Source organism: Pan paniscus, chromosome 3 (genome assembly GCF_029289425.2).
Source record: "Pan paniscus chromosome 3, NHGRI_mPanPan1-v2.0_pri, whole genome shotgun sequence".
Taxonomy (NCBI): Eukaryota; Metazoa; Chordata; class Mammalia; order Primates; family Hominidae; genus Pan; species Pan paniscus.
Window position 1 is genome coordinate 45,254,633 of NC_073252.2, and position 24,557 is coordinate 45,279,189.

Consider the following 24,557-nt stretch of genomic DNA (forward strand, 5'->3'; position numbering starts at 1 on the left):
TAAGGCACTTTCAAAAGAGACTTACAAAACAGTGGAGGGAGTGAGTACCTAATAAGGACTAATCTCTGCTTGCCAAGAAATCAGAGCTTTTCCTAGGAAAGCAGGTTGCTTGTTTGGTGTATTTTGGTAAGGATTATCATTGGCTGTGAATTCTGCTTAATTAATTAATATTCATTGAGCACCTGCCTGCCATATGTGCCACACTGTGCTAGCCACAATAACATTTCAATTACCTTATCCATCACTTACCTTCAAGATGTAATACATACTATTTTATAATTCTAATTCCCTAGTTTTCTCCAACATGCCATGACTTTACAGTGCTGTACAGTAGAACTCCAAACTCAAGGCATTCATGAAGATCCTGCTAAATGATAAATAATTTAAAATATAAATCTCAATTTACTTAATTTTCTTTGCTCAAGAATATAAGCATTTTGTATAAATGTGATTTTTTTGGTCATCTAATTTTGTTCTTTTAGCTAAGTAAAATAATATCACATATTAATTGACATGTGGTTGGTGTTCAATAAATATTAATATAATATGAATGTTAGTCTTTTAATTAGATTGTAAGGTTGTAGTATTCCTCATGGTACCTAGCACAGAGCTAGGCATCAATATAGTTAGTACTTTAAAATTCTTGTTATGACGCTTTATTTGCCCCTTTAGTAGCATGTAGTCCTGTTGACTAATTTGTCCTAATTAAAACTACCTCCAATCTTGCATTCGAGAATACTCACTATTTCTCTGATCTTTGTTTTGCAATTTCCTTCAATCGCTTTCTCTTCTATCTGCCCCTCAGAAGTAGTATTCTCCAGTGTTTCACCTTTGATCTTTGTACTTGACCAGCTCTTCATGGGAAAAAATCATGAACTAGTATTGCTTTAAGTCTTTTTATCTCAAGGACTGTGAAGTCAAAGTTTTTTTTTCATTTGTCTATGTCCCAAGCTATGTCCTCATATTTCCAGCTGCATATTAGACATCTCCATATGAACAGTATTCCAATAAACATCTCAGATTCTAATATTTCTTCTTTATAAAACCTACATCTCCTTTAGGAGGCTGAGGTGGTGTAGGATTGGTGAAGCCCATGAGTTTGAGGTTACAGTGAGCTGTGAAGGTGCCACGGCACTCCAGCCTAGGAGAGACACCCAGTTTCAAACAAAAACGAAAAACCTACATCTCTTTCTGTTTTCCTGTGTTGATAAATGACACAACCACTGCCAGTTAGCCCAACTAGAAACCTGAGTCAACTTGAAAATACCACCCTTTCTACTAAGTCTTACTGTAATATGCCTCCCTAATATTTCTCAAATCTTCCCTTCCTCCCTGTGCCCACTTCCATAGCACTTGTTTAATAATCTTCATCTCTTATCTAGACTTCATAGATTTTAATTTTTAATTTGTTTTTGTCTGCTTATCTTTGTAATCTAAGCTGCCCTGTCATGTAACACAGTACCTAGAATGTATTAGGCATGCAGATATTATGTAAACTTATAAATGCATGAATAGAGGAAATGAATGGCCTGAGGAAGAAACAACGAGAAAAGTGAATAATAATGGGGAATTTGAAGACACTCTAGAATTTAATGGAAAAGTTAAGGAGTGGATCTGGAGATAAATCTGTAAACTAGGAAAATATTTTCTAACTCTTATCTCATTTTTATTACTAAATGTAATTTGCCAGGCTGCTATAGTCCATATATGATTAGAAATGACGGTAACATATGCATTAGTATTGCCAGGATTCATTCTCCGAACAGCTGTAACCCATTAAGATGCCTAGGAGATTAGGAGTTGTCATAAACCAGTTGGCTCACTGAGATATCCTGACACACCACTCAGTGCTGGAAATGTCTTAGTTCAAACCTAAGTCAGAAAGTGAAACTCTCACAAATGTTTGTAAGGAATATCTTCTTCAATACTTGAGAAGACTTATAGTCTACGAACCAGGGAAGGAAGAGGGACAAGTTCCTTGTTTCACCTGTATGTTCATATTTACTTTCACCTCCATTGGTCCATAACACTAGACCTTTCAAGGCTTTAGGACCCTGCTTTCTGCCTAGTTTATTCAGTTCCTATATCAAGTCACCTCATGGATAAGATTTTTACCTGTGTAATAGTCTTATCAACAGACATATATTCTGAATTGCCATTCTAAAATATAATCTTGGTATTTAAGTATGTGCAGATATTTTAAGATTCTAAAAATAGAAATTAATATTTTATTTGCATTTTTTCTTCATATCACATAAATTTTACTTTCAGTATATTTACTTGTTTGTACATGCAGTGAAAAATACTGGATCTGCTTTAAATTATATGGTTACAGGTTAGCTCTTCTTAATTTTTTTTAAAATGAGTATTTAAAATCTGGTTTTCCACTGCTATCTTGCCATTTGTTAAGTACTGATAAAAGGTAAATTAATTTTTATTTAGCTTAACAATAAAATTAAATTAATATGAAACCATTATTTCTTAGCATGGTCTGGTAACATATAGGGTAGCAAAAAGGAGCCAGATTGGAGTCAGGAAGTAATTGTAGAATGGTAGCAAATCAGAATATATTTATATACGTGGGACAAAGTTGTCTGATGAAGCAGGAAACTTGGATCAACAAATCACTAGTCTGTGCTGTAAATCATCTCCTTCTTACTGCCTTTTATTATGGACAGTACAGCCACTAATAATAGATAGTTGTCCTCTTGTGTCGTTGAGCATAGCATATAGCAAGAATAAACTTTACATTTTTCTTGGTTCTTTTTCTAACCCATACTGTAACCAAATCAATGTCAAAAAGTTAACAACACATTATTGTTGTTATACAACATTATTGTTATACAACAACATTATTGTTGACTATAGTTGCAGTGTTGTAGAGCAAATCTCAAGCTTTTTTTCCTCTTGCTTCACTGAAACTTCCTGCCTGCCATTTGATTAGTAACTCCCCATTTGCCCCTCCCTGAAGCCCTTGGCAACCAACATTTCATTCGTTGTTTCTCTGAATTTGGCTATTTTAAATACCTCATATAAGTGGAGTCATGCAGTATATGTCTTTCTATGACTGGCTATTTCACTTAGCATAATGTCCTTAAGCTTCATCTATGTTGTCAGATATTGCAAAATTTTCTTCTTTAAGGCTAAATATTATTCCATTGTATATATGTACCACATTTTCTTTATCTACCCATCTGTCCAGGGGAGTACTGATACCTCTTTGAAGTCCTGGTTTCAGTGATTTTAGAAAAGTACCCAGATATGGTATTGCTGGATTATATGTTAGTTCTATTTTCAGTGTTTTGAGAAACGTCTGTACTGTTTTCCATAGCAGCTGCAGCATTTTACATTCCCACCAACAGTGCGCAAGAGTTCCAGTTTCTCTGCATTCTTGCCAACACTTGTGTTTTTTTTTTTTTTTTTTTGATAATAGCCATTCTGACAGGTATGAGGTGATATGCCATTGTGCTTATGGTTTGCATTTCCCTGATGATTAGTAACATTGAGCATTTTTCATATACCTGTCTGCCATTTATGTGCCTTCTTTGGAGAAATGTCTATTCAAGTTCTTAGTTCATTTTTAATTGATTATTAGTTTCTTTACTATTGAGTTCTAGTAGTTTCTTATGTATTTTTGACATTACTGCCTTATGAAATACATAGTTAGCAAATATTTTTCTCCCATTCCATAGATTCCCTTTTCACTCTGTTGTTTCCTTTGCTATTCAAAAGCTTTTCAGTTTGAGATAGTCCCACTTGTTTATTTTTGTTTTGGGTGTCAACTAGTCTCTTTTTAGTGTTTATCATAACGTTATTGTCTCTTTATTTTTATGTATTTTTTACTTCATTAGCTAACTTTTGTTCATTGTAACTTTATGTGATTGTACCTATATTTCTTGAGCAGAAGAGAGCAAAAATACATTCTAGGTTTCACTTTACTGCAGGTAAGGGTATTGCATGAATAAGGTATCTTCTGTCTGCATTATCTTTTTATTTTTATTTACTTATTTTTTTTGAGATGGAGTCTCGCTCTGTCACCCAGGCTGGAGTACAGTGGTACAATCTCAGCACTGCAAACTCTTGCCTCCCAGGTTCAAGCATTTCTCCTGGCTCAGCCTCCCGAGTAGCTGGGACTACAGACGCGCGCCACCACACCTGGCTAATTTTTGTGTTTTTAGTAGAGATGGGGTTTCACCATGTTGGCCAGGCTGGTCTCGAACTCCTGACGTCAGGTGATCCGCCCGCCTCAGCCTCCCAAAGGGCTGACATTACAGGTGTGAGCCACCGTGCCCAGCCCGCATTATCATTTTTTTTTCCAGAGTTGTATTATTACTCAAATCAGTCTGCATCATTATTTTGTTTTAACATAAAGTCAAAACATGCTGATCTAGATATGAATAATTTGAATAGGGTTGGTGTTGGAAAAAGTTTTTTATGTCTTCCCCCCTTTATTTCAGTTGATGATTTTAGTGAAGAGTCCTCATTTTATGAAATTCTCCCATGCTGTGCTCGCTTTCGATGTGGAGAGCTTATCATTGAGGGACAGTGGCATCATTTGGTCCTGGTAATGAGCAAAGGCATGTTGAAAAACAGTACTGCAGCCCTTTATATTGATGGACAGCTTGTTAACACTGTAAAGGTAAGTGTATGTGCACTTGTAAATCTACCTGCTTTATAAGGTAGTAGTTTGGGGTGTGTGTGTGTGTGTGTGTGTGTGTTACAGGGATATTTTTAAAATTACTTTCTTAATTTTAAGTTGATATTCAGTACCCATTTGAATAATATGTTAGACTCATGTGGCCAATTCTTAAACCATTTTATTAGAGAAGAATAGAAATGAGGGCTTATAGGTACTAAAGAAGTTGCTGAATATGCAAGAGCTTAAGCCAGATTGCTAGGTGCTTTTTCATAGTAGAGGAACCAGTTGAAGGATTCATAAATAACGGTGAACACACTATTTTGTCACTTCATTACTGTTGTTGTAATTTAGTCCAGAAGACTTACATTCTTTAGAGCTAGAATTGTTTTTTTTTCTTTGTTTTCATATCACCCAGATTAGTCCCTGATAATGATAGTAGGTATTTAGTTTATTGTTTCTTGAATGAATGACTACATAAACATTACTGTAGATTGTGATAGTATTTAGAACAGAAAAAAAGAGTTGATTATCAAGTAAAGAAACAAGTGAAACTCCCTTTTTCTGAATGAGAATAAATCCTGCTTGTTACTTTGTACAGAACTCAGTTCGCAAGCTCTGAAAATTCTTGACCTTCTAAAAGATAGTATTCATTTTATTTTATTTTATTTTATTTTATTTTATTTTTATTGTTTTTCCTTTTTTAAGACGGTGTCTTGCTCTGTCGCCCAGGCTGGAGTGCAGTGGCACGATCTCAGCTCACCGCAACCTCCACCTCCTGGGTATGAGCAATTCTCCTGCCTCAGCCTCCCAAATAGCTGGGACTACAGGCATGTGCCACCACACGTGGCTAATTTTTGTATTTTTAGTAGAGATGGAGTTTCACCATGTTGGCCAGGCTGGTCTCAAACTCCTGACCTCAGGTGATCCTCATGCCTCGGCCTCCCAAAATGCTGGGATATAGCCAGTTATCCATTTTAGGGCGATACTTGAAAGAAGTAACAAAGACAAAGTTTGTCCTTGTGTGTGAATTAAAGTTTGAAAAGCACTGAAACCAGCAGTATCTTTGAATATATTTCCTTCCTTGATGATGATGATATTTTATTGTGACATTGTGTTTCAATATGATAAACCCTAAAATGCACCTTGTGGAGTAGTCATTGATTTATTTGTATACATGATTGCATTTGAAATGGGTTTGTAGATTCTCTAGTACGTTGCTCCTTCATTAATTTTAGTGTCATTAAAAATAAAAATGCCCTCAGCTTCTAGAGTTGAGCAATAGGAAATTTATTATTGATTTATTTACATCATCATCACTGTCCCTGTCAATAATCACAGTACTGTGAAATCAACTCTAGCTCTTACGTTGGTCTTCACAATTGTGCTATTAACATCACCAAGAACTGCTGTTTAATATATAGAATAATGAATAGGATCTGAAGCTGAGATGTTATTATGACACAGCAGTTAATGGAAGTGTCCTTCATCCCATTAAGCTGCTTCAGCAAGAAAAAGCAACTTAAGTTCTTTATCTCTTATACTGTACTTAATTATATATTTATTTTAATAATTTACCCCTATAAAACAGTTTTCATCAGTAATTTTAGTTAACAGACTCACATTGAAGGTAACATACCTAATTTCAAGACTACTTTAATTCCATAGTGGAAAGCTCTCTTTATATCAGCACAAAAATTTCAGAGAAGCGTCATTAACTTGATGTGCAAACCAGCCATTGACAGTATCCCTGTATTTGCTTGTTGCCATTTCTAGCATTAAAGAGTTTATCTGTGTTAGAGAGTTGGATAAAAGTTTTAGCTACTATACCTGGTCCTCAGTTACAGATCCCAGTATCGTGCCTTGCCCTTCCTGTTTCTCCACCCCAAATGTTTTTGTGCATTTGTAAAGTTGTGTGACCTTGGGATAATGAAAATACATATGCTGAAGTAGTTATTTTCCTGGGGAAAGTGTTCACATCTCACACATTTGCTTTTGTCTTCCTTACAGCTTCATTATGTCCACAGTACTCCAGGGGGTTCAGGTTCGGCAAATCCACCAGTGGTGAGCACGGTCTATGCCTACATTGGTACTCCACCTGCCCAACGCCAAATTGCCTCATTGGTTTGGCGCCTGGGACCCACACATTTTCTAGAAGAAGTTTTACCTTCTTCAAATGTTACTACCATTTATGAACTTGGACCAAATTATGTTGGAAGCTTTCAGGCTGTATGTATGCCATGTGAGTAACTTATTTTTAGTTCTTGAAGTTGTATGAAACTTAACTCCTGCAATATAGATGCATGTGTGTGTCTGAGGTTATACATATTGTTAATCTAGGAAAAGCGCCTTCTCCTCTAATCTTCTTCAGCAGGATACTCACTCCTATTGAAAATATTTTCCTCCACTGATTATACTGCACTTTCTGGATTCTTTGTCTTTATGTCTGATCACTTATTATCCAGTTTCTCTTACTGGCTCTGAGATATAGGTATATGCCCTCTAGGAGTCTAACTGCGACACTCTTCTCTTTCTGTGATTTCTCCTATTACATGAAGCAGTTTAAAGTATAGCCACCCTTGTTAAAGGAAGAACAGATAGGTTCAATAAACACACACACATATTCTCTAGATGAGATCACTTAACATTATTTTTCCTCATTTCTTTACTCCAAGCCTACTTTTTGTTATCCTTTCTCCCAAATGAAATTTAGACTCAGAGGAACTGATGTTAAGCTGGCAGTTCCTTGGTAGTACTCCTTGCAAATGATGGTCTTCCACTCCCTTGTTCTGATTCCACCAAGAATCTCAGAAGAGTTAGGACAAGTATATTGTAAATGGTCATAATCCTAAGATTTAGTAATTTATCTTTTCACTCATTCTTAATTTAGATGGTATCTAATAAAAGCTAACACTTCTTGGGCACTTACTGTGTGCTAAATAAGTCAATACACATGAAGGATGTAGCTGTTCTGAGCCCTTCACATGTATTTATTCATCTCAAAACACTGTGAGTTAGGTACTGTCATTATCATTCCCATTTCACAGAAGAGGAAACTGAGGCACAAAGACATATAGGTCGCACAGCTTTTAAGTGATAAAGCAAGATTCAAACTCAGGCCATGTAGCTTTAAAACACATGCCTTTATTAATAACTCCTCTGCTTTGTGGTCTCAAAGAATACAGGCAGGCATATCTGAGTGCTTTTTTAGGGGAAGGGACATAGTGCTACATGGCTGATCAGCATTTTATTCATCTTCATTCCTTTTTCCTTTGAATCTAGGGGGACATGTTTTACAGTTTGTCAGATAACAGTTAAAACTTTTCATCCTTTACGTTGTGCTATATGTTAAACACGTTTTAAGAGTGGCACTTAGAATGTAGAACTCTATGACTAGATTTCTTTTTCCATCTTTTAATTAAAGAAATAAATGAAGAGCTGAGAAGTAAGATAGTTTTTAAATTTACCTCTCTTATTCTACTTTAAGACTTTCAAGCCTCCTCATTTAAAAATGATAGTAAGAATAAAAAACTTACTTTAAGATGAGAACTACTGATGATTTTGAAAAGAATTATTCTTCTTTTGAAGGTAAAGATGCAAAATCCGAAGGGGTAGTGCCATCCCCTGTGTCATTAGTACCAGAGGAGAAGGTGTCATTTGGCCTCTATGCACTCTCTGTGTCGTCTCTAACAGTGGCAAGAATCCGGAAAGTGTATAACAAATTGGATAGCAAAGCCATTGCTAAGCAGGTAAGCAGAATGATTTCTTGGTGTACTATGGCTGATTCTCACTGGGAACATGTCTCAGAGTCTCATATGGATACAACTCAATTATGAGTGACTGCTAAAAATCATGCCTTTCATGTATTGTTTATGTTTGGTTAATTTGACTTCAAATGTAGGCCAAAACACATGTAGATATGTAACTTAATTTGGAAAAGTGACAGTTTCTGTTATGAGTACATAAGTCATATTAATTTATTTATATTGGCAATTAAGAAATTTAACTTTAGAAAACTAATGAAAACAATTACTGTTTTTAAGGCTACAACTCAACTTTTTAACGAATGACCTATTATGTGCCAGGTGACATTCAGTTCAGGACATAGCAGTGGATAAAAAGAAAATTTCTCCTTTTATGTTTCCTACATTCTAGTGGAAAAGACAGATGATAATACCTAAAGAAATAACCTAATCATGAAGTATGTTAGAAGGTGATGGTGCTATGCAGTAAAATAAAGCAGGGAAGGGGAAAGAGAGAAGCTTCAAGTTTTTAATATGGTGGTCCAAGGAGACGTTACTGAGAAGGTGAATTTTGAGCAAAGACTTGACAGGGATGAGGTAACAGGCCACAGGAATAGGGAGCATGGGATATACCTATGGGTGTGGGAGTGTTTTGTATTCCAGGAATACAAGTGCAAAGGCCCTGAGAAGAGTACTGTACGTACCTGCCATGGAGACAGATGTGGCTGCAGTAAAATTAGAGAGGACCCGGGCAGTAGGAGAGGAGCCCAGAGTGATGATGGGTCCCAGGTTGTTTAGGATTCATGGGGCAATTGTAAAGACATTGGCTCTGATGGAGAAAGATGGGAGGCATTATGGAGTTTCAGACATTGGAGGGAAATGCTGTAACTTACATTTTATCACTATGACTTCTATTGACAATAAGTTGAAGAGAAACAAAGGTAGTAGCAGAGAGACAAGTTATGAGGCCAATGCGATAAATAATTCCTATGAGAGATTATGGTGGTTTTAATTTGGGCAGTAGCAGTGGTAGTGATAAGAAGTGATCAGATTCAAGGTGTGTATGTGTGTGTGTGTATATATATATATATATATATATATACATACATACATACATATACAGTTTTTTTTTTTTTTTGAGATGGAGTTTCCCTCTTGTCGCCTAGACTAGAGTGCAATGGTGTGATCTCGGCTCACTGCAACCTCTGTCTCCTGGGTTCAAGTGATTCTCCTGCCTCAGCCTCCTGAGTAGCTGGGATTATAGGCATGCACCACCATGCCCAACTGATTTTTGTATTTTTTTTAGAGACAGGGTTTCACCATGTTGGCCAGGCTGGTCTCAAACTCCTAACCTCAGGTGATCCACCTGCCTCAGCCTCCCAAAGTGCTGGGATTACAGGTGTGAGCCATCCCACCCGGCTCAAGGTATATTTTAAAAGTTGACCTAGCAGTTTTGTGTGATAGAATGTGGAATGAGTGTGGAAGGTGAGAGAGTTAAGGACTCCAGGTTTTTTTCTTGAACAGCTAGGAAAATGGAGTCACATTTTCTGATTTGGAGAAAACAAAAAGAGTAGAGTTGGGAGGAATATTGAGAATTCTGTTTTAGAAGTTTGAGAAGTGTATTAGATATCACAGTAGAGATTTCAAGGCCATTGGAAATACGAATCTGGAGTTCATTTATACAGGTGGTGTTTAAAGCCATGAGTCTACATGTATTCACCAAAGCATAGATGTAGATAGGGAAATGGAAAGTTTTAAAGACTGAAACCTGGGACGTTCCAGTGTTATGGAGTTGGGGAGATCAAGAAGAACCAGAAAAGACTGAGAAGTAGCAGTCAATGAGAAGGGAGAAAAACCAGGAGGGCTTAATGTTGTAAGATCAAGGATTCACTGTGGAAATGACTTAAGTGGTCACAGTAAGATAAGAAGTGAGGACTGACTATGGGGTTTAGCAAGGTGAACTCATCAGTGAGCTTGACAAGCCATTTTGGCTGATTATCGGAGGCAAAGTCCAAGGGGAAGGATATCAAGAGACCAGGAACTGTAAGTATTGACAACTCTTACGCAGAGCTTTTGTGTGTGTGTGTGTGTGTGTGTGTGTGTGTGTGTGTATGTATGTATGACACATATACATATCTAAGAAACATAAACTGTACATAACTCTATAGTGAACAACAGAATTAAAGTTATATTTGCCTTGAAAATAGATCTTGTGTATGTGTGAATGTACAAAATGTAAGATTGCTTTATGTAGGCATGTTTTATCTATAAACTCTTGGATAACTTATGTTTACTTGGATATGGAATAAAGCTAATATGTTCACTGATCTGAAATACTGTGAGGCAGTTAGTGATAACAACCTTTAAACTACCAAAGAACTTCATTCACAAAGACCCCTGAAGCTGTGTCTCAAGATCCTCTCACCATCTTTATCTCAGTAAATTGTGTTTAACTTACCTCCTGTGAGTTTCCACACTTTGGAAGTGTTTGTACATTTCCAAAAATAAATGCTCCCAGGCTGCAGTGTGGAGTGCCAGTGGCCCAATCTCCGTTGACTGCATCCTCGACCTCCTAGGCTCAGGTGTTTCTCCCACCTCTGCCTCCTGAGTAATGCACCACAAGACCTGGCTAAATTTTTGCATTTTAGTAGAGATGGGGGTCTCGCCATGTTTCCCAGGCTGGTCTCAAACTCCGGGCTCAAGCGATTCCCTTGCCTCTATCTTACAAAGTGTTAGGATTATAGGCATGAGCCACCAGGCTGGACCTAAATGCTCGTTTTTCAGTATTCTGATAAGGGAGGAGAGAAAAGATATGTTACCATTCATGTGTTTGGTTTCTTTTCCAATCAAAACATTGAAACTGTTCTTATATAATTACATTCTTTTCCTTTCCTATTTTTCAGTTAGGCATTTCCTCACATGAGAATGCCACTCCTGTGAAGTTGATACACAATTCAGCAGGACATCTTAATGGATCTGCACGGACAATTGGGGCCGCTCTGATTGGATACTTGGGTGAGTGGACTTGTCTTTGTTGTTTCAAACTTCTTTATTTGCCATCAAGTTTGCATTCACTTTCCTCACTTAAGGGGCAGTATTTAAGTTCATATTTTAATAGCACTGACCTATAGTGTACGTGCAGTATTCAGAGATTACATGTAACAATCTCAAATTCCAGTCAACTTAAAATAATAACCTTTCATAAAATCCCACTAACTTTTACATATCCACCAAGGAATACTATACAGCCATAAAAAGGAATGAGATCATGTCCTTTGTAGGGACATAGATGAAGCTAGAAATCATCCTCAGCAAACTAACACAAGAACAGAAAACCAAATGTTGCATAGTCTCACTCATAGTGGGGAGCTGAACAATGAGAACATACGGACACAGGGACAGGAACATCACATACCAGGGCCTGTCAGGGGAAGTGGGCCAAGGGAAGGGAGAGCATCAGTACAAATACCTAATGCATGTGGTGCTTAATACCTAGGTGACAGGTTTATAGGTGCAGCAAACCACCATGGCACATGTTTACCTATGTAGCAAACCTGCACGTTCTGTGCATGTATCCCAGAACTTAAAGTAAAATAAAATTTAAAAAAAAAATTGCACTGTTTCCCTCTTGTCAGTAATGATCAGCACTGACTATATAATTTCATGTAACTTTTAGGTAAATTTCAAATTACATTTAGTGACAGGTATCAAAATTCAGAACTATTATTGTTTCATGATTTGGTATATAGCTTATGAGTTTTTGTTAATTTAGAAATGAGCTAGAAATTAGAGCTTCTGAGTATAAACACTGACTCAAACTATAATAAAAATTTAGAGAGTGGACATTCTTCAGAGCCCTGTACATGTCTGCTTAAAACGTTATTTTTGTTTTTGTTTTTTTGTTAGATAGGATCTTGAGACATAAACCAATCACGCCATTCAAAATTCAGAGCCAGTGATTGTGACTTTTAATGTGTAAATCAGTATATAATACTGGTTCCTTTTTAGATTAATAAAAAGTTAGTGTTGTGCTGGTCAGAATCCAACATGTTTATTAGTCATTGGCAATTTTTATTGTCCCAGTGAATTGCATAAATCTTTGTTTTTCTTTTTTGATAATACAGCATTGATAAAAATTTTCTTTACTCTGAAGCACATGGTAGTGTTCTTTTATTCAAAAAATACTTATGAGCACTGTGGTATGTCCTTTTCAAAAGTATAGCAGCCCTGTGGTATAGTGGAAAGAGCAGTGAGCAGTAAGTTCAGAGACTTAGGTTCCAGCCCCTGTTGTGTCACTATGTGATATTATGCCATACAGTTAAGCTCTATGAACTTCAGTGTTCTTATCTATAAACTAGTAATACTGGCCCTAATTACCTTAGGAGCTAGTTTTCAAAATCCAGCACTGTAATATATGAAGGTATTGTGGGCTGGGCATGGTGGTTCACACCATGTAATCCCAGCACTTTGGGAGGCCTAGACAGGAGGATTGTTTGAGCCCAGGAGACTGCAGTGAGCTGTGATTGAGCCACTGCATTCCAGCCTGGGTGACAACGAGACCCTGTCTCAAAAAAAAAAAAAAAAAAAAAAAGGGAAAGAAGGAAAGAAAGTATTGTGAATACTGCAGAGCACATAGAAATATAATATGCATGTTACTTTTATGTTATAAAATCTCAGTCTTGGTCAGCAGGCAAGTGACATTCAAACAATGCCTCTTTAAAATGTTAGGAATGTAGGTGTGATTTTTTTTTTTTTTAATTGGCACACAGTTCCAGGACTGTGTTTCTATAAACTTATGCTCTCCTAAAGTTACTGATGTACTGTTACACAGATTACTTAACCAAGAGAAGCTTTGGGTAATGGTCAGTAATGTGCTTTGCTTGGTTTATCTATAGGAAATACATCATCCCCGCCAGGATAGCTTCTCCAAACCTTTCTCCAGTTCACAGAGTTAAAGTGATTTTTATTGTCCCCAAGGTTATTCCCCAACAGATGCTAGTAAGGCACTCTTACTTACTCAGAAATGCATTCTCAAGACCACTGTACTTTTGAGTACAGCCCAAAGCTACACAGTAGAAACATTTGTGCTTGCTGTAAAGCCCTGCTCTTCTCTGCTCACTCCTCTACACCCAGTCTTCTCTAAGAGTATGTAGATTAGCTTTTTTTTCCTTTTTTAAAAAATTTTATTTATTTATTTATTTATTTATTTATTGAGAGGGAGTCTCCCTCTGTCGCCCAGGCTGGAGTGCGGTGGCGTGATCTCGGCTCACTGCAACCTCCAACTCCTAGGTTAAAGTGAGTCTCCTGCCTCAGCCTCCTGTGTAGCTGAGATTACAGGTGCGTGCAACCACGCCCGGCTAATTTTTGTATTTTTAGTAGAGACGGGGTTTGGGGTTTCACCATGTTGGTCAGGCTAGTCTCAAACTCCTGACCTTGTGATCCACTTGCTTCGGCCTCCCAAAGTGCTGGGATTACAGGTGTGAGCCACCGTGCCCAGCCAGCCTGTATTGCCTTGTCCCAAATTCTACCTTTAATGCTTTCCCTAGAATTTGCATTATAGACAGAAGATATTTTTAAAATAAAACATTGCTAATTAAAAAACTTTTCAAGATGATGTATACAGTTCTTGTTCACATGGGGAATTTATCTTAATTATTTTTCACTATCTTTTAATCAGGAGTAAGAACATTTGTCCCTAAGCCTGTTGCCACTACTTTGCAGTACATTGGTGGAGCTGCAGCCATCCTGGGCCTGGTGGCCATGGCCTCTGATGTGGAAGGGTTATATGCAGCAGTCAAGGCCCTGGTTTGTGTGGTCAAGAGTAACCCACTAGCCAGCAAAGAAATGGAAAGAATCAAGGGCTACCAGGTTTGTAACTGTAAAACTTTGCCTTCACTTCACCTGGCACCTAAAATACTCTGCTTTTTTATTATCATTCATGTTGTTTGAAACTCTGGAAGAATTATATTGTCCAAGGAAACTTAAAGAGACAGTAGTTTTATGAAAACTAATATATGTCAAATGAAAGTATGTATTGTTTCTTTATTTTGCTTTATCCTTTTTCTCCTGTCTTATCAAATCTTACTAAACACTTGAGTTAGGCAACATTATTTCAATATAGCTTTAATACATTGAATAGATTTTCAGAACAAAGATTTGCTGGTTTGAATGTTGTTTTTCTCTGTGGAAATGGGAAAGAAATGAAATGGGGTCCTATTCCCCCTTCCTGAAAGGATTGCCAAATCCATGGTAGATTCAGGGCTCTCCCTGTTTCCTTCTCTCTCCCCTCCACCTCACACCCCACCATCTTTTATCTCTGTTACTTACTCAGGAGACGTGAAAGCCACTACATAATAAGTGTACCATTGCTATTCCTGAAAACTAGAAATACAAAAATTAGCCAGGCATGGTGGCATGTGCCTGTAATCCCAGCTACTTCAGAGGCTGAGGCAGGAGAATCGCTTGAACCTGGAAGGCGGAGGCTGCAGTAAGCCGAGATTGCGCCATTGCATTCCAGCCTGGGCGAAGGAGCAAGACTCAAAAAAAAAAAAAATGCAGCATTTATGTATCCACAGTCAGAATTAGATAAAAAATCACTTGTAAGAAGAGGAACAAATACTTGAAGCAAGATTAAAACCTATCATACACGAAGTACAAATGCCTTCTACAAGTTTAACCATTAGTTTATTGATAATGAATATACTGTTTACTGTGTTGTATAGATTTAATTATAGTATTTCAATAAGTGTTTTCTTTTGCAAAACTTTCAAAATGATTATTGCAGCGTTGTTTATCATGAAAAAATAGAACAATCTAGATATACCAGTAATAAGAGAATGACTAATTATACTCTAAGCATTCCATAGACTATCATTCAACCTTTTAAAATTGTAATTATTAAGACCGTGTTGCAAAAAAAAATACTTTATAACACAAAAAGTGTATATTTAAGTAGTTACCATCATGTGCATACAATTTTATATTCTTGCTGTGATGTTTTCATTATACATACAATTTTATGCACGCGTTGGTAACTATTTACATATTTATAATGGAATTGAAAGGGTAAATGTAAAAGTGGATATTTTAATAGAATGTTAAGATCCCTTTGTTTTTCAGATTTTACCTAATGTTATATTGTCATAATAAAAATTTAGAAGGTAACTTAATAATCTCAGAAAATCATCTACATAGGATTCTGTGTGTATGTGTGTGTTTGTGTGTGTATGTGTGTGTTTGTGTGTGTGTAATGAATATATATGATGATTTATCAACAGGCATTTGGTATTACTTTCTTGTAGTTGCTGGCAATGTTGCTTAAGAAGAAACGTTCCCTTCTTAACAGCCACATCCTCCATCTAACTTTTTCTTTGGTGGGAACTGTTGATAGTGGACATGAGACCTCCATTATTCCAAATTCAACTGCTTTCCAGGACCTCCTCTGTGATTTTGAAGTATGTATATAAGCATTATTGATAATATATAATCAATGAATGCATTTCTTACTCCATATGATTATAAACTGTTTTATCTCTAAAATGTGTTTAAAGCCCTATAATTTTATGATGTTCATGTTAATATCATTTAGTAAAATATAAAAAGTAGAATAATGCTGGGGTTCCTTTTCTCCAAGGATATTCCATTTTGCAAATATTTTAGAAGTGAAATGGTATGATGCATATCCCTAACTAGCTGATTTGCTGCTGGCAGTGGCATTACATGAGTCAAACATAGTTTCATCAGGTGATTCTGATAGAAACTTTTTCTTGATAAATAGGACCTAGACCTCTAATTTTGGTTACAGCTGCATGGTAAAATATCATTCATTTTATGTTCACATTTCATAATCTACCTTTTCTGCTTCTACTGCTATGTCCTAATTCAAGCCCTAATCAATTCTTCTCCTATTCATACTAGAATAACTATCACTTCTTTTTCCCCTTTGCTCAGGCTGTCCTACATACCCTTGGGACCTCATTCTTTCAAAGGCATTTTCATTTCTACTGGCTTATTATTGTAACAGCTTACACTCTGTTCTCTCAAGGCAACTCTTAATCACTCATATCCTTTTTCCATTTAATTTCTTGTTTACAGCACTTTGCATGTTAGTTACTATGTACTAAATTTATGTAATATATCCCTGTGAAACTGTAGGATCTATGGGCTTTATGATTGCGGAAATCATGTTTATCTTCTTTGTCTTTGTGTTCCTACCACCTAGAATAGTGCCTAGCACTTAATATTTGCAAACTCTTGTGTCTAGGCCCTAACCCTTCTTCCTCACAACTTCTGTAAGCTCTGTTTTGTCAATTATTGAATCCCTCACAAACAGTGTGCCCTAATTGCTTTACTGACACTGTATTTTCAAAGCTTACTAGAAGCTTCCCCCTAAATAAAAATCTATGGCCTGTACTCAGTTTTCAGCATCCCCAGCTCTCAGTAACATTGGCTATTGTCTGTTTCCCTCATATTCTTTCAAGTTATACTTCTTTTGCTAGCTTTCAGGTGTTAATATCCTGGTCCTTACATCTTTCTTACTATTTTTTTCTATTATTTTCTTGCAGCGATGTTTTCATTATTTTATATAAGGATGTTCATCTTTACTTTTTTACATTTTCCTTTATTTGTTGTTTTCCTTTCTTTAAACTCTTACCTAGGCTGACGGTCTCATCTCTGTGGAGTTGATCCTCAAATCTAAATCTCTAACCTTGACATCTGAATTCCAGACTTATTTTTAATTCTTGCTCAGTCAGCACTGTCCCACCAACACCTTAACTGAACTTAGCATCCCTCTCCAAATTAGTTCTTCCTTCTAACTTCTCTATTTCTCTTAATAACACCACCATTCCCCTAGTCACCAAGTCTTGAGATTGAAAACATCAGCTTCCTTCTTCCCTGTGTATAAACAGTCTGATATTGTCATATAGGTTCTACTTTCACATTTCGTAGTCTGCCTTTTCTGCTTCTACTGCTATATCTTAATTCAAGCCCTAATCAGTTCTTCTCCTATTCATACTAGGATAACTATCACTTCTTTTTCCCTTTGCTCAGGCTGTCCTACATACCCTTGGGACCTCATTCCTTCAAAGGCATAATTGTATCATTTATTCAAGGACTTCCAGTGATTTTCCTTTTCTACACTATAAAGTACACATTTCTCAGCCTAGTATTCAAAGTTCTAATATCCAAACCTCTTATTCTTTTAGAAAGCACTTGCTGAGTATTTTTGAGGCAAGCACTATATTAGTTACTAAGGATGTGAAAAGAAAAAGTAAGAGTCCACAGCTCAAGGCATTTAGTCCATTAGAGGAAAAAGACAAAGAAATAGATAATTTAAAACTTGTGAAAGCCCAGAGATGGTAGACAGAAGGGATTATGGGAACACTAAGAAGACCTACCTAACCCAGCCTAACCTTGTTTTCACCTGGTAACTGACACATTTAAATCAAGGATTATCTTCAGTTTCAGATTTCTGATTAAAACTCAATATACAAACATCAGAAATTTAGTTGCTTAATAAATTTTGCTTTATTTTATAGTACATTGCTCACTTTATGGCTTCTTATAGCATCCCTAATTACTCCAAACCACAAGTAGTCTATAAATACCTAATTTACCAAATTTTTAGAATACTCATTTGACAAATATAAGTAAAATAATTGCAATGCCATACACAATTTTTAGTGATTGTTTTAGAATTTATTGTATGCATCTAAAACAATTCAGTCTATCTTTGAAGAATATTATACCTTATAAATACTTTGCAATAAGAGACTTTCATTTCTCCCTTTCCATTTTTATGCTATTGTTGTATACATTTACTTCTATACGTTTATAATCCCTACAATAGTTTGTATTATTTTTGCTTTAAATGATCAATTATTTTCAAAAAACATTTTACAATTATTTTCTATTTGACTACATATATAGTATTTATAGCATTCTTTATTCCTTTGTGTAAATCTCCATTTCCATCTTGTGTAATTTTTCTGCCTGGAGATATTTTTTTAACATTTCTGTATTACAGAAATATTGGCGGTGAATTCTGTCATCTGGAAAAGTCTTCCATTTCTTTCTTCCTTTTTGAAGGACATTTTTGCATGGAATAGAATTCTAGTTGACTGTTTTTATTGTTTTCACACATTAAAGATGTCAGTCATTTCATTGTCCCCTTTGTCCACTTAATGTTTCTTCTGCTTGGGTTTATTGATCTGTGAGTTTGTCATTTTCATCACATTTGAATTTTTTAGCCATTATTTCTTCAATGATTTTTCCTGCCACTCCCTTCCCTTTTCTGGACACCAATGACACATATCTTAGATTGCTTGATACTGTCTCAAATCACTCATACACTAAATCTGGTCATTTCTTTTTAGTATTTTTTTCTTATGCTTCATTCTGAATAATTTCTATTGTTATGTCTTCAAGTTTATTGAATTTTTTTTCGGAAGTATCTCATCTGCTATTACTGCCGTCCAGTATATTTTTCATTTTAAATATTTTATTTGTCATGTCTAGAGGTTCATTAGGGGGCTTTGGTTGTCTTTCATTTGGCTCCTCATCATGTGCATGTTTTTCAATACATTCTTTAGCATATGGAGGGTATTTGAATTAGCTTTGTAAAAGTGTGATAATTCCATCATTTTGGTCATTTTTTTGGCCAATTTATAATGATTTTTTTTCTGTATATAAGTGGTTTTATAGAACTTTACAAAATAATAATTATATAAGTGAAATAAGTTCCATGTGCTGTATTGGTGTTTGTTGGTTTGGCATTTGGGTATTTTTTTTTAACCTTAAATATACTACTGTTTTTATTTATTATAGGTCTGGCTCCATGCACCATATGAACTTCATCTTTCCTTATTTGAACACTTTATTGAACTGCTCACAGAGTCCAGGTATTAATTAATACCCACGTAGTTAATTATTCAGCTATAGAAAAGGTGATAGTACAGTGTATAAAATCTTCTTTCTCTTATAGTGAAGCCTCAAAGAATGCCAAATTAATGAGAGAATTCCAGTTAATCCCAAAGCTGCTCCTGACTCTTCGAGATACGTCTTTATCCCAGCCTACTATTGCTGCTATTAGTAATGTCCTGAGCTTCTTACTGCAAGGTTTTCCCAGCAGCAATGATCTGCTCAGGTAGGAAAAACTTCTTTGTCTTTGTCTTTTTATTAACTAAAAGTACCAATGAGGTTAAGATGGATGAGATGAATTTAATTGGTTTTTATGACTGTGTAATAACACCTGTAATGTTAATACGATTCAAAATATTTATGACGCATGGAAAACATGAATGAGACAATATCTTGCCTTGATGGAGCAAAGCTAATTGTTGCCACTAGTGAATAATAGAATATTGGTGAGAAAAGATGTAGGAATTAGCCCAATGAAATTGGCCTGGATATAAAGTATTCAGTCTAGGAATTCTTGGTTCCCAATCCTATTTCCCAAGCCCTGCTAATTTTTAAATGTATGTGCACAAGCACGCATACACACTCCTAAATAGTGTGTGTGCCACCACTATTTTTTATTCTCTGTCATTCAAACAGATTATGGTATTTTAAATCTGTTGCATATCCACACTTTTTCTATGATATAAGTATTATTTTGCAGACAATGCAAAATGCGGTTTAAGGCATATTGAAGGCATGTCTGTAGAAATGTTCTTATGTTCACATGATAATCCCCATTTTGGAAAATTTGGGGATTATAGAACGAAAACAAGAAAAACAAACTACACAGTTGAATATTTTTCAAGTAGAGAATTGCTTAAACTGGACTTGGTCACTACTGTTGGTTCATGTGATCTACCAAGTATCTCAGGTGAAATCACACCCATTTATTCAGTTATTCTCATGGACTAACCTCTAATCTGTATAGTTTGTAAATCACTCACTTTTTTATTAATTTGCCTTCAAAACATATTTTTAAACCTGGGGGGCCAGGTGCAGTGGCTCACGCCTATAATCCCAGCACTTTGGGAGGCTGAGGCAGGCGGATCATGAGGTCAGGAGTTCAAGACCAGCCTGCCCAACATGGTGAAACCCCATCTCTACTAAAAATAGGAACAATTAGCCAGGCGTGGTGTTGGGCACCTGTAATCCCAGCTACTTGGGAGGCTGAGGCAGGAGAATCACTTGAACCCGGGAGGCGGAGGTTGCAGTGAGCCAAGATCGCACCACTGCACTCCAGCCTGGGCGACAAGGGTGAAACTCCGTCTCAAACAAACAAACAAAAAATCTGGTGGCAGATTTAAAACTTTAGCTTAAGAATTATTTTGGAGAATTAATTATAATTATCATTATGTCAAGAATGTATATTTAAAGCAATTCCTAGCATTGTAATGGTCACTTTGCTGAAATTATTCCCTAAACCTGTGAAAGTTTTTGTTTTTTTCCCTACTTTATAAATGAAGAAACAAAGCCCCAGGTCACATAATTCGAATGTGATACAGTCAAGATGTTTTTTCTTCTCCTGTTCCCCCTACTCCAGGAATTTAATCATATATGTAAACCCAAGTTCTTAACTGCTAGGCTACAGTGGATCCATCCAGATAATGTTAGGACATTCGAATATGGATCATGTTGTTTGGTTTTTGAAACCATTTGCATGTTAGTGCATTAAAGAATTCATATTTCGAAGAACTGTATTTTCCCCATATTTTAAAAGCATTATTTTATATAATGTTACTTGGGATGGTTCAAGAGGAAGCAAACTAAATATTATCACCTAATGGTCCTTAAAAGGCTAGTTAAGATAAGAAGTACAAAGACATGCCCCCACACTACTCTTATCTTTCTCGCTGGTGGTATGCTGTGAAGGACTGAGTGGGCAACAAGGAAACTAAAATCTCCAGATGATCAGAACATGCATTTCTTTCTGCAAGTGAATAAAATGAAATGAGATTATGAAAGAAAAAAAAAAAGTACTGTTTTGGTTTTTATTCTTTGTATTTTGTTTCTTTGTACTTTGTTGTTTGTTTTGGGAAGAGGAAAAATAAAATCCATAATCTTGTTTTCCTTTGTTTAAAGATTTGGGCAGTTTATTTCTTCTACTTTGCCAACCTTTGCGGTTTGTGAGAAATTTGTAGTAATGGAAATAAATAATGAAGAGAAGCTTGACACTGGTAAGTTGATTCTGGAGCTTGGAGAAGATAGTGGTCAACTAAATATTATGCCTTTTTTCTTCTGGCCCAAATTAGACCTGAATGACATGTGATTATATATAATATATGTATAACTTTTCTCCTTACATTATGTTTTTGGCCCTTCTCTGATGTATTTGTCTTATATTAAGCCTATACAGTATTGCCTACAAAATTTAATAGGGTGTGAATTTTACTTCAAAAATAAAATATTTCCTATTTTTAGAGTATTCATAGCAATGTTTCTTTAAATAGCAAACTGTTCCTGTGTGATTTGAACATTATTTGATTTTTTTAAATGTATGTATATCTCTTCAGAAACATGATACTTGCTAAACTAAATTATATCCATATATCTGTATTACTATTATTTTCACTTCCCTGTTAAATATTTAGTAGTCACTGAGAAAAATAACATAGTATCATTTTATGTAAGTATAATATAAAAATAATTTCATAAGTTGTAAGTTCCTGAGTCCATGACAAGTACTTTTTTTGGAAACCTTTCCTCATTTAGTACATATATATCCTCCCTCTGTTCCCATATGTTTTTCTTGTTGTATATGCTAGGACAGGAGAGTTGCTTGGAATGCATTGAAAGGACCTTTTTTTAGGTTGACCTCTGGAATTAAATTCTCAGAATCTTATATTTGTTCAGCCTTATTTACATTATTACCCTATTACATTATTCCCAAATCATATCATATAGATTATTTAAGTCCATACAACCCCATCTACCTGGAGGGTGGAGAAGAACTGTTGTAGTATCACTTCCTCCCAAGGGGGTTCTCCATGATGTCTGTCCTTCCTGAGCACAGCCTCTCCTGTGCTTCATGAGTAAGAGAAAGTGGTGTGATTACAATTTTCAAAGGAGAGATGGAGAGATTTGAAAAACTAAGTGACTTGCTGCAAATCACACAGTATGTTAGTGACAGGTTCAGGACCCTGACAGTTACCTACTGCCAATTCATTTAGAATGATGTTGATATTTCTCTGGTGAAGCAAATTAGCAGTGGATGAGAAGTATAAAGATCAGATCAATGAATAACACTTATTGAATACTTACTAAGTGCTCTATATAATTTTGTAATAACCATATGAAATAGGTACTATTATTCCAATTATACAAGGGAGGAAACTGCAGCCCAAAAAGATACAAGTAAAAGAAATTTATCCAATATCATACCATTGACTATATAGGAACCCAGGTAGTCTAAACAAGCATTCTAAGCTTTTAACTACTACATTTTCCTACCAAATGCAAAGATTATTTCTAAGTTCTAAATTAATATAGGCTGACTAATTATAATTAGGTAGTGAAAGTGCTTTAAAGATTGCTGAAATATGTAATGCTTTTATTTCAAGTATAAAAAATATGTGGGCTGAACATGGTGGCTCACACCTGTAATCCCAACACTTCGGGAGGCTGAAGCAGGTAAATTGCTTGAATCCAGGAATTCAAGACCAGACTGGGCAACATGGCAAAGCTCCGTCTCTACAAAAAATACAAAAATTAACCAGGTGTGTTGGTGTGCACCTATAGACCCAGCTACTCAGAAGGCTGCAGTGGGAGGATCACTTGAGCCTGAGGAGGCTGAGGCTGTAGTGAATTGTAATTGTGCCACTGACCTTCAACCTGGGTGACAAGAGTGAGACTCTGTCTCTAAAAACAAACAAAAAAAGGTGGGAAAAATATTTATCTGGTTTCCATATTTATTTGCTGTCCATTGAATTCAATAACCATAGTAGTGTTGTAAATTTTTCTTTCATATAGAACATTGAAGTAGGGATGTATAAATTAGTAAATTTTTCTTTTGATATGCCAAGTTGATTAGACTGATACTCTCATCAGCTTATTGTCATTTGAAATAATAAAGTCAGAAGCAAATTGCTAGTCTTGTTAGTGTATGACATTTATTATTTATTTGATATGCACTGAAGACTTTATTGAGTATAATGTTTTAAAAAATGAAAACTGTGGCAGTAAGAAAAGGAGACATAAAAGTTAAATAAAATTTTTAATTTCTGTCTAGATTATTACTTTATTGTAGAAAAATTTAAAGGAAGTAGCTCTTAGAGTAAGTTTTGTGATATTCTTTTGATAAGGCAATTTTCAAATTACCAGTCTCTGTCTTCTTAGAAGAGGTGAGGATCTTGGGTTCTTCTTGGTAGCTTGAAGTATCCATAATGATTAAGGTACTAAGTTAGCATTTTAAAGGACAGTTTACAGGTACATTGTCCTAAACAAGTAAAAGTATATAACCATGAAACTTTAGCCTGATCGTTAGTTCTAGAAAGAAGGAAAGTATTGGAATACCTCAGAAATATTGCAGGTTTAGTTCCACACCACTGCAAATGAAGCTAACATCACAATAAAGTGAGTCACATAAATTTTTTGGTTTCCCAGTGCTGTAAAAGTTATGTTTACACTATACTGTAGTCTACTATCTGTGCAGTAGCATTGTATCTTTTAAAAAATGTATATAACTCGGCCGGGCGCGGTGGCTCACACCTGTAATCCCAGCACTTTGGGAGGCTGAGGAGGGCGGATCACGAGGTCAGGAGTTCGAGACCATCCTGGCTAACATGGTGAAACCCGTCTCTACTAAAAATACAAAAAAATTAGCCAGGCATGGTGGTGGGCGCCTGTGGTCCCAGCTACTCAGGAGGCTGAGGCAGGAGAATGGCTTGAACCTGGGAGGCAGAGCTTGCAGTGAGCAGAGATCACACCACTGCACTCCAGCCTGCGCGACAGAGTGAGACTCCGTCTCAAAAAAAAAAAAAAAGTATGTAACTCAGTTTAAAAGTTTTTTATTGCTAAAAAATGATAACAATCATCTGAGCCTTCAGCAAATTGTAATTTTTTCTGGTGGAGGGTGTTTTCTGGATATTGTTGGCTGCTGATTGACCAGGGTGGTAGTTGCTGAAGGTTGAGGTGGCTGTGGCAATTTCTTAAAATAAGGCAACAATGGTTTCAGGTGATGGACATGCTAATTATTCTGATTTGGTCATTACATATGGTACACA

General features: G+C 36.0%; 1 protein-coding gene across 8 annotated transcripts in view; it reads left to right on the forward strand.

Annotated features, from left to right (window-relative positions):
- Positions 1 to 24,557, forward strand: part of WDFY3 (WD repeat and FYVE domain containing 3) — a 296,015-nt gene that overhangs the window by 171,821 nt on the left and 99,637 nt on the right. For all 8 annotated transcript variants that reach the window (XM_055111312.2, XM_034958524.3, XM_034958529.3 and 5 more), the window contains 9 exons: positions 4,458 to 4,639; positions 6,647 to 6,878; positions 8,225 to 8,385; positions 11,283 to 11,394; positions 14,057 to 14,247; positions 15,681 to 15,833; positions 19,207 to 19,280; positions 19,364 to 19,525; positions 21,418 to 21,512. In XM_055111312.2, coding sequence (XP_054967287.2) covers positions 4,458 to 4,639; positions 6,647 to 6,878; positions 8,225 to 8,385; positions 11,283 to 11,394; positions 14,057 to 14,247; positions 15,681 to 15,833; positions 19,207 to 19,280; positions 19,364 to 19,525; positions 21,418 to 21,512 — 1,362 coding nt within the window. The remainder of the gene's footprint in view (positions 1 to 4,457; positions 4,640 to 6,646; positions 6,879 to 8,224; positions 8,386 to 11,282; positions 11,395 to 14,056; positions 14,248 to 15,680; positions 15,834 to 19,206; positions 19,281 to 19,363; positions 19,526 to 21,417; positions 21,513 to 24,557) is intronic.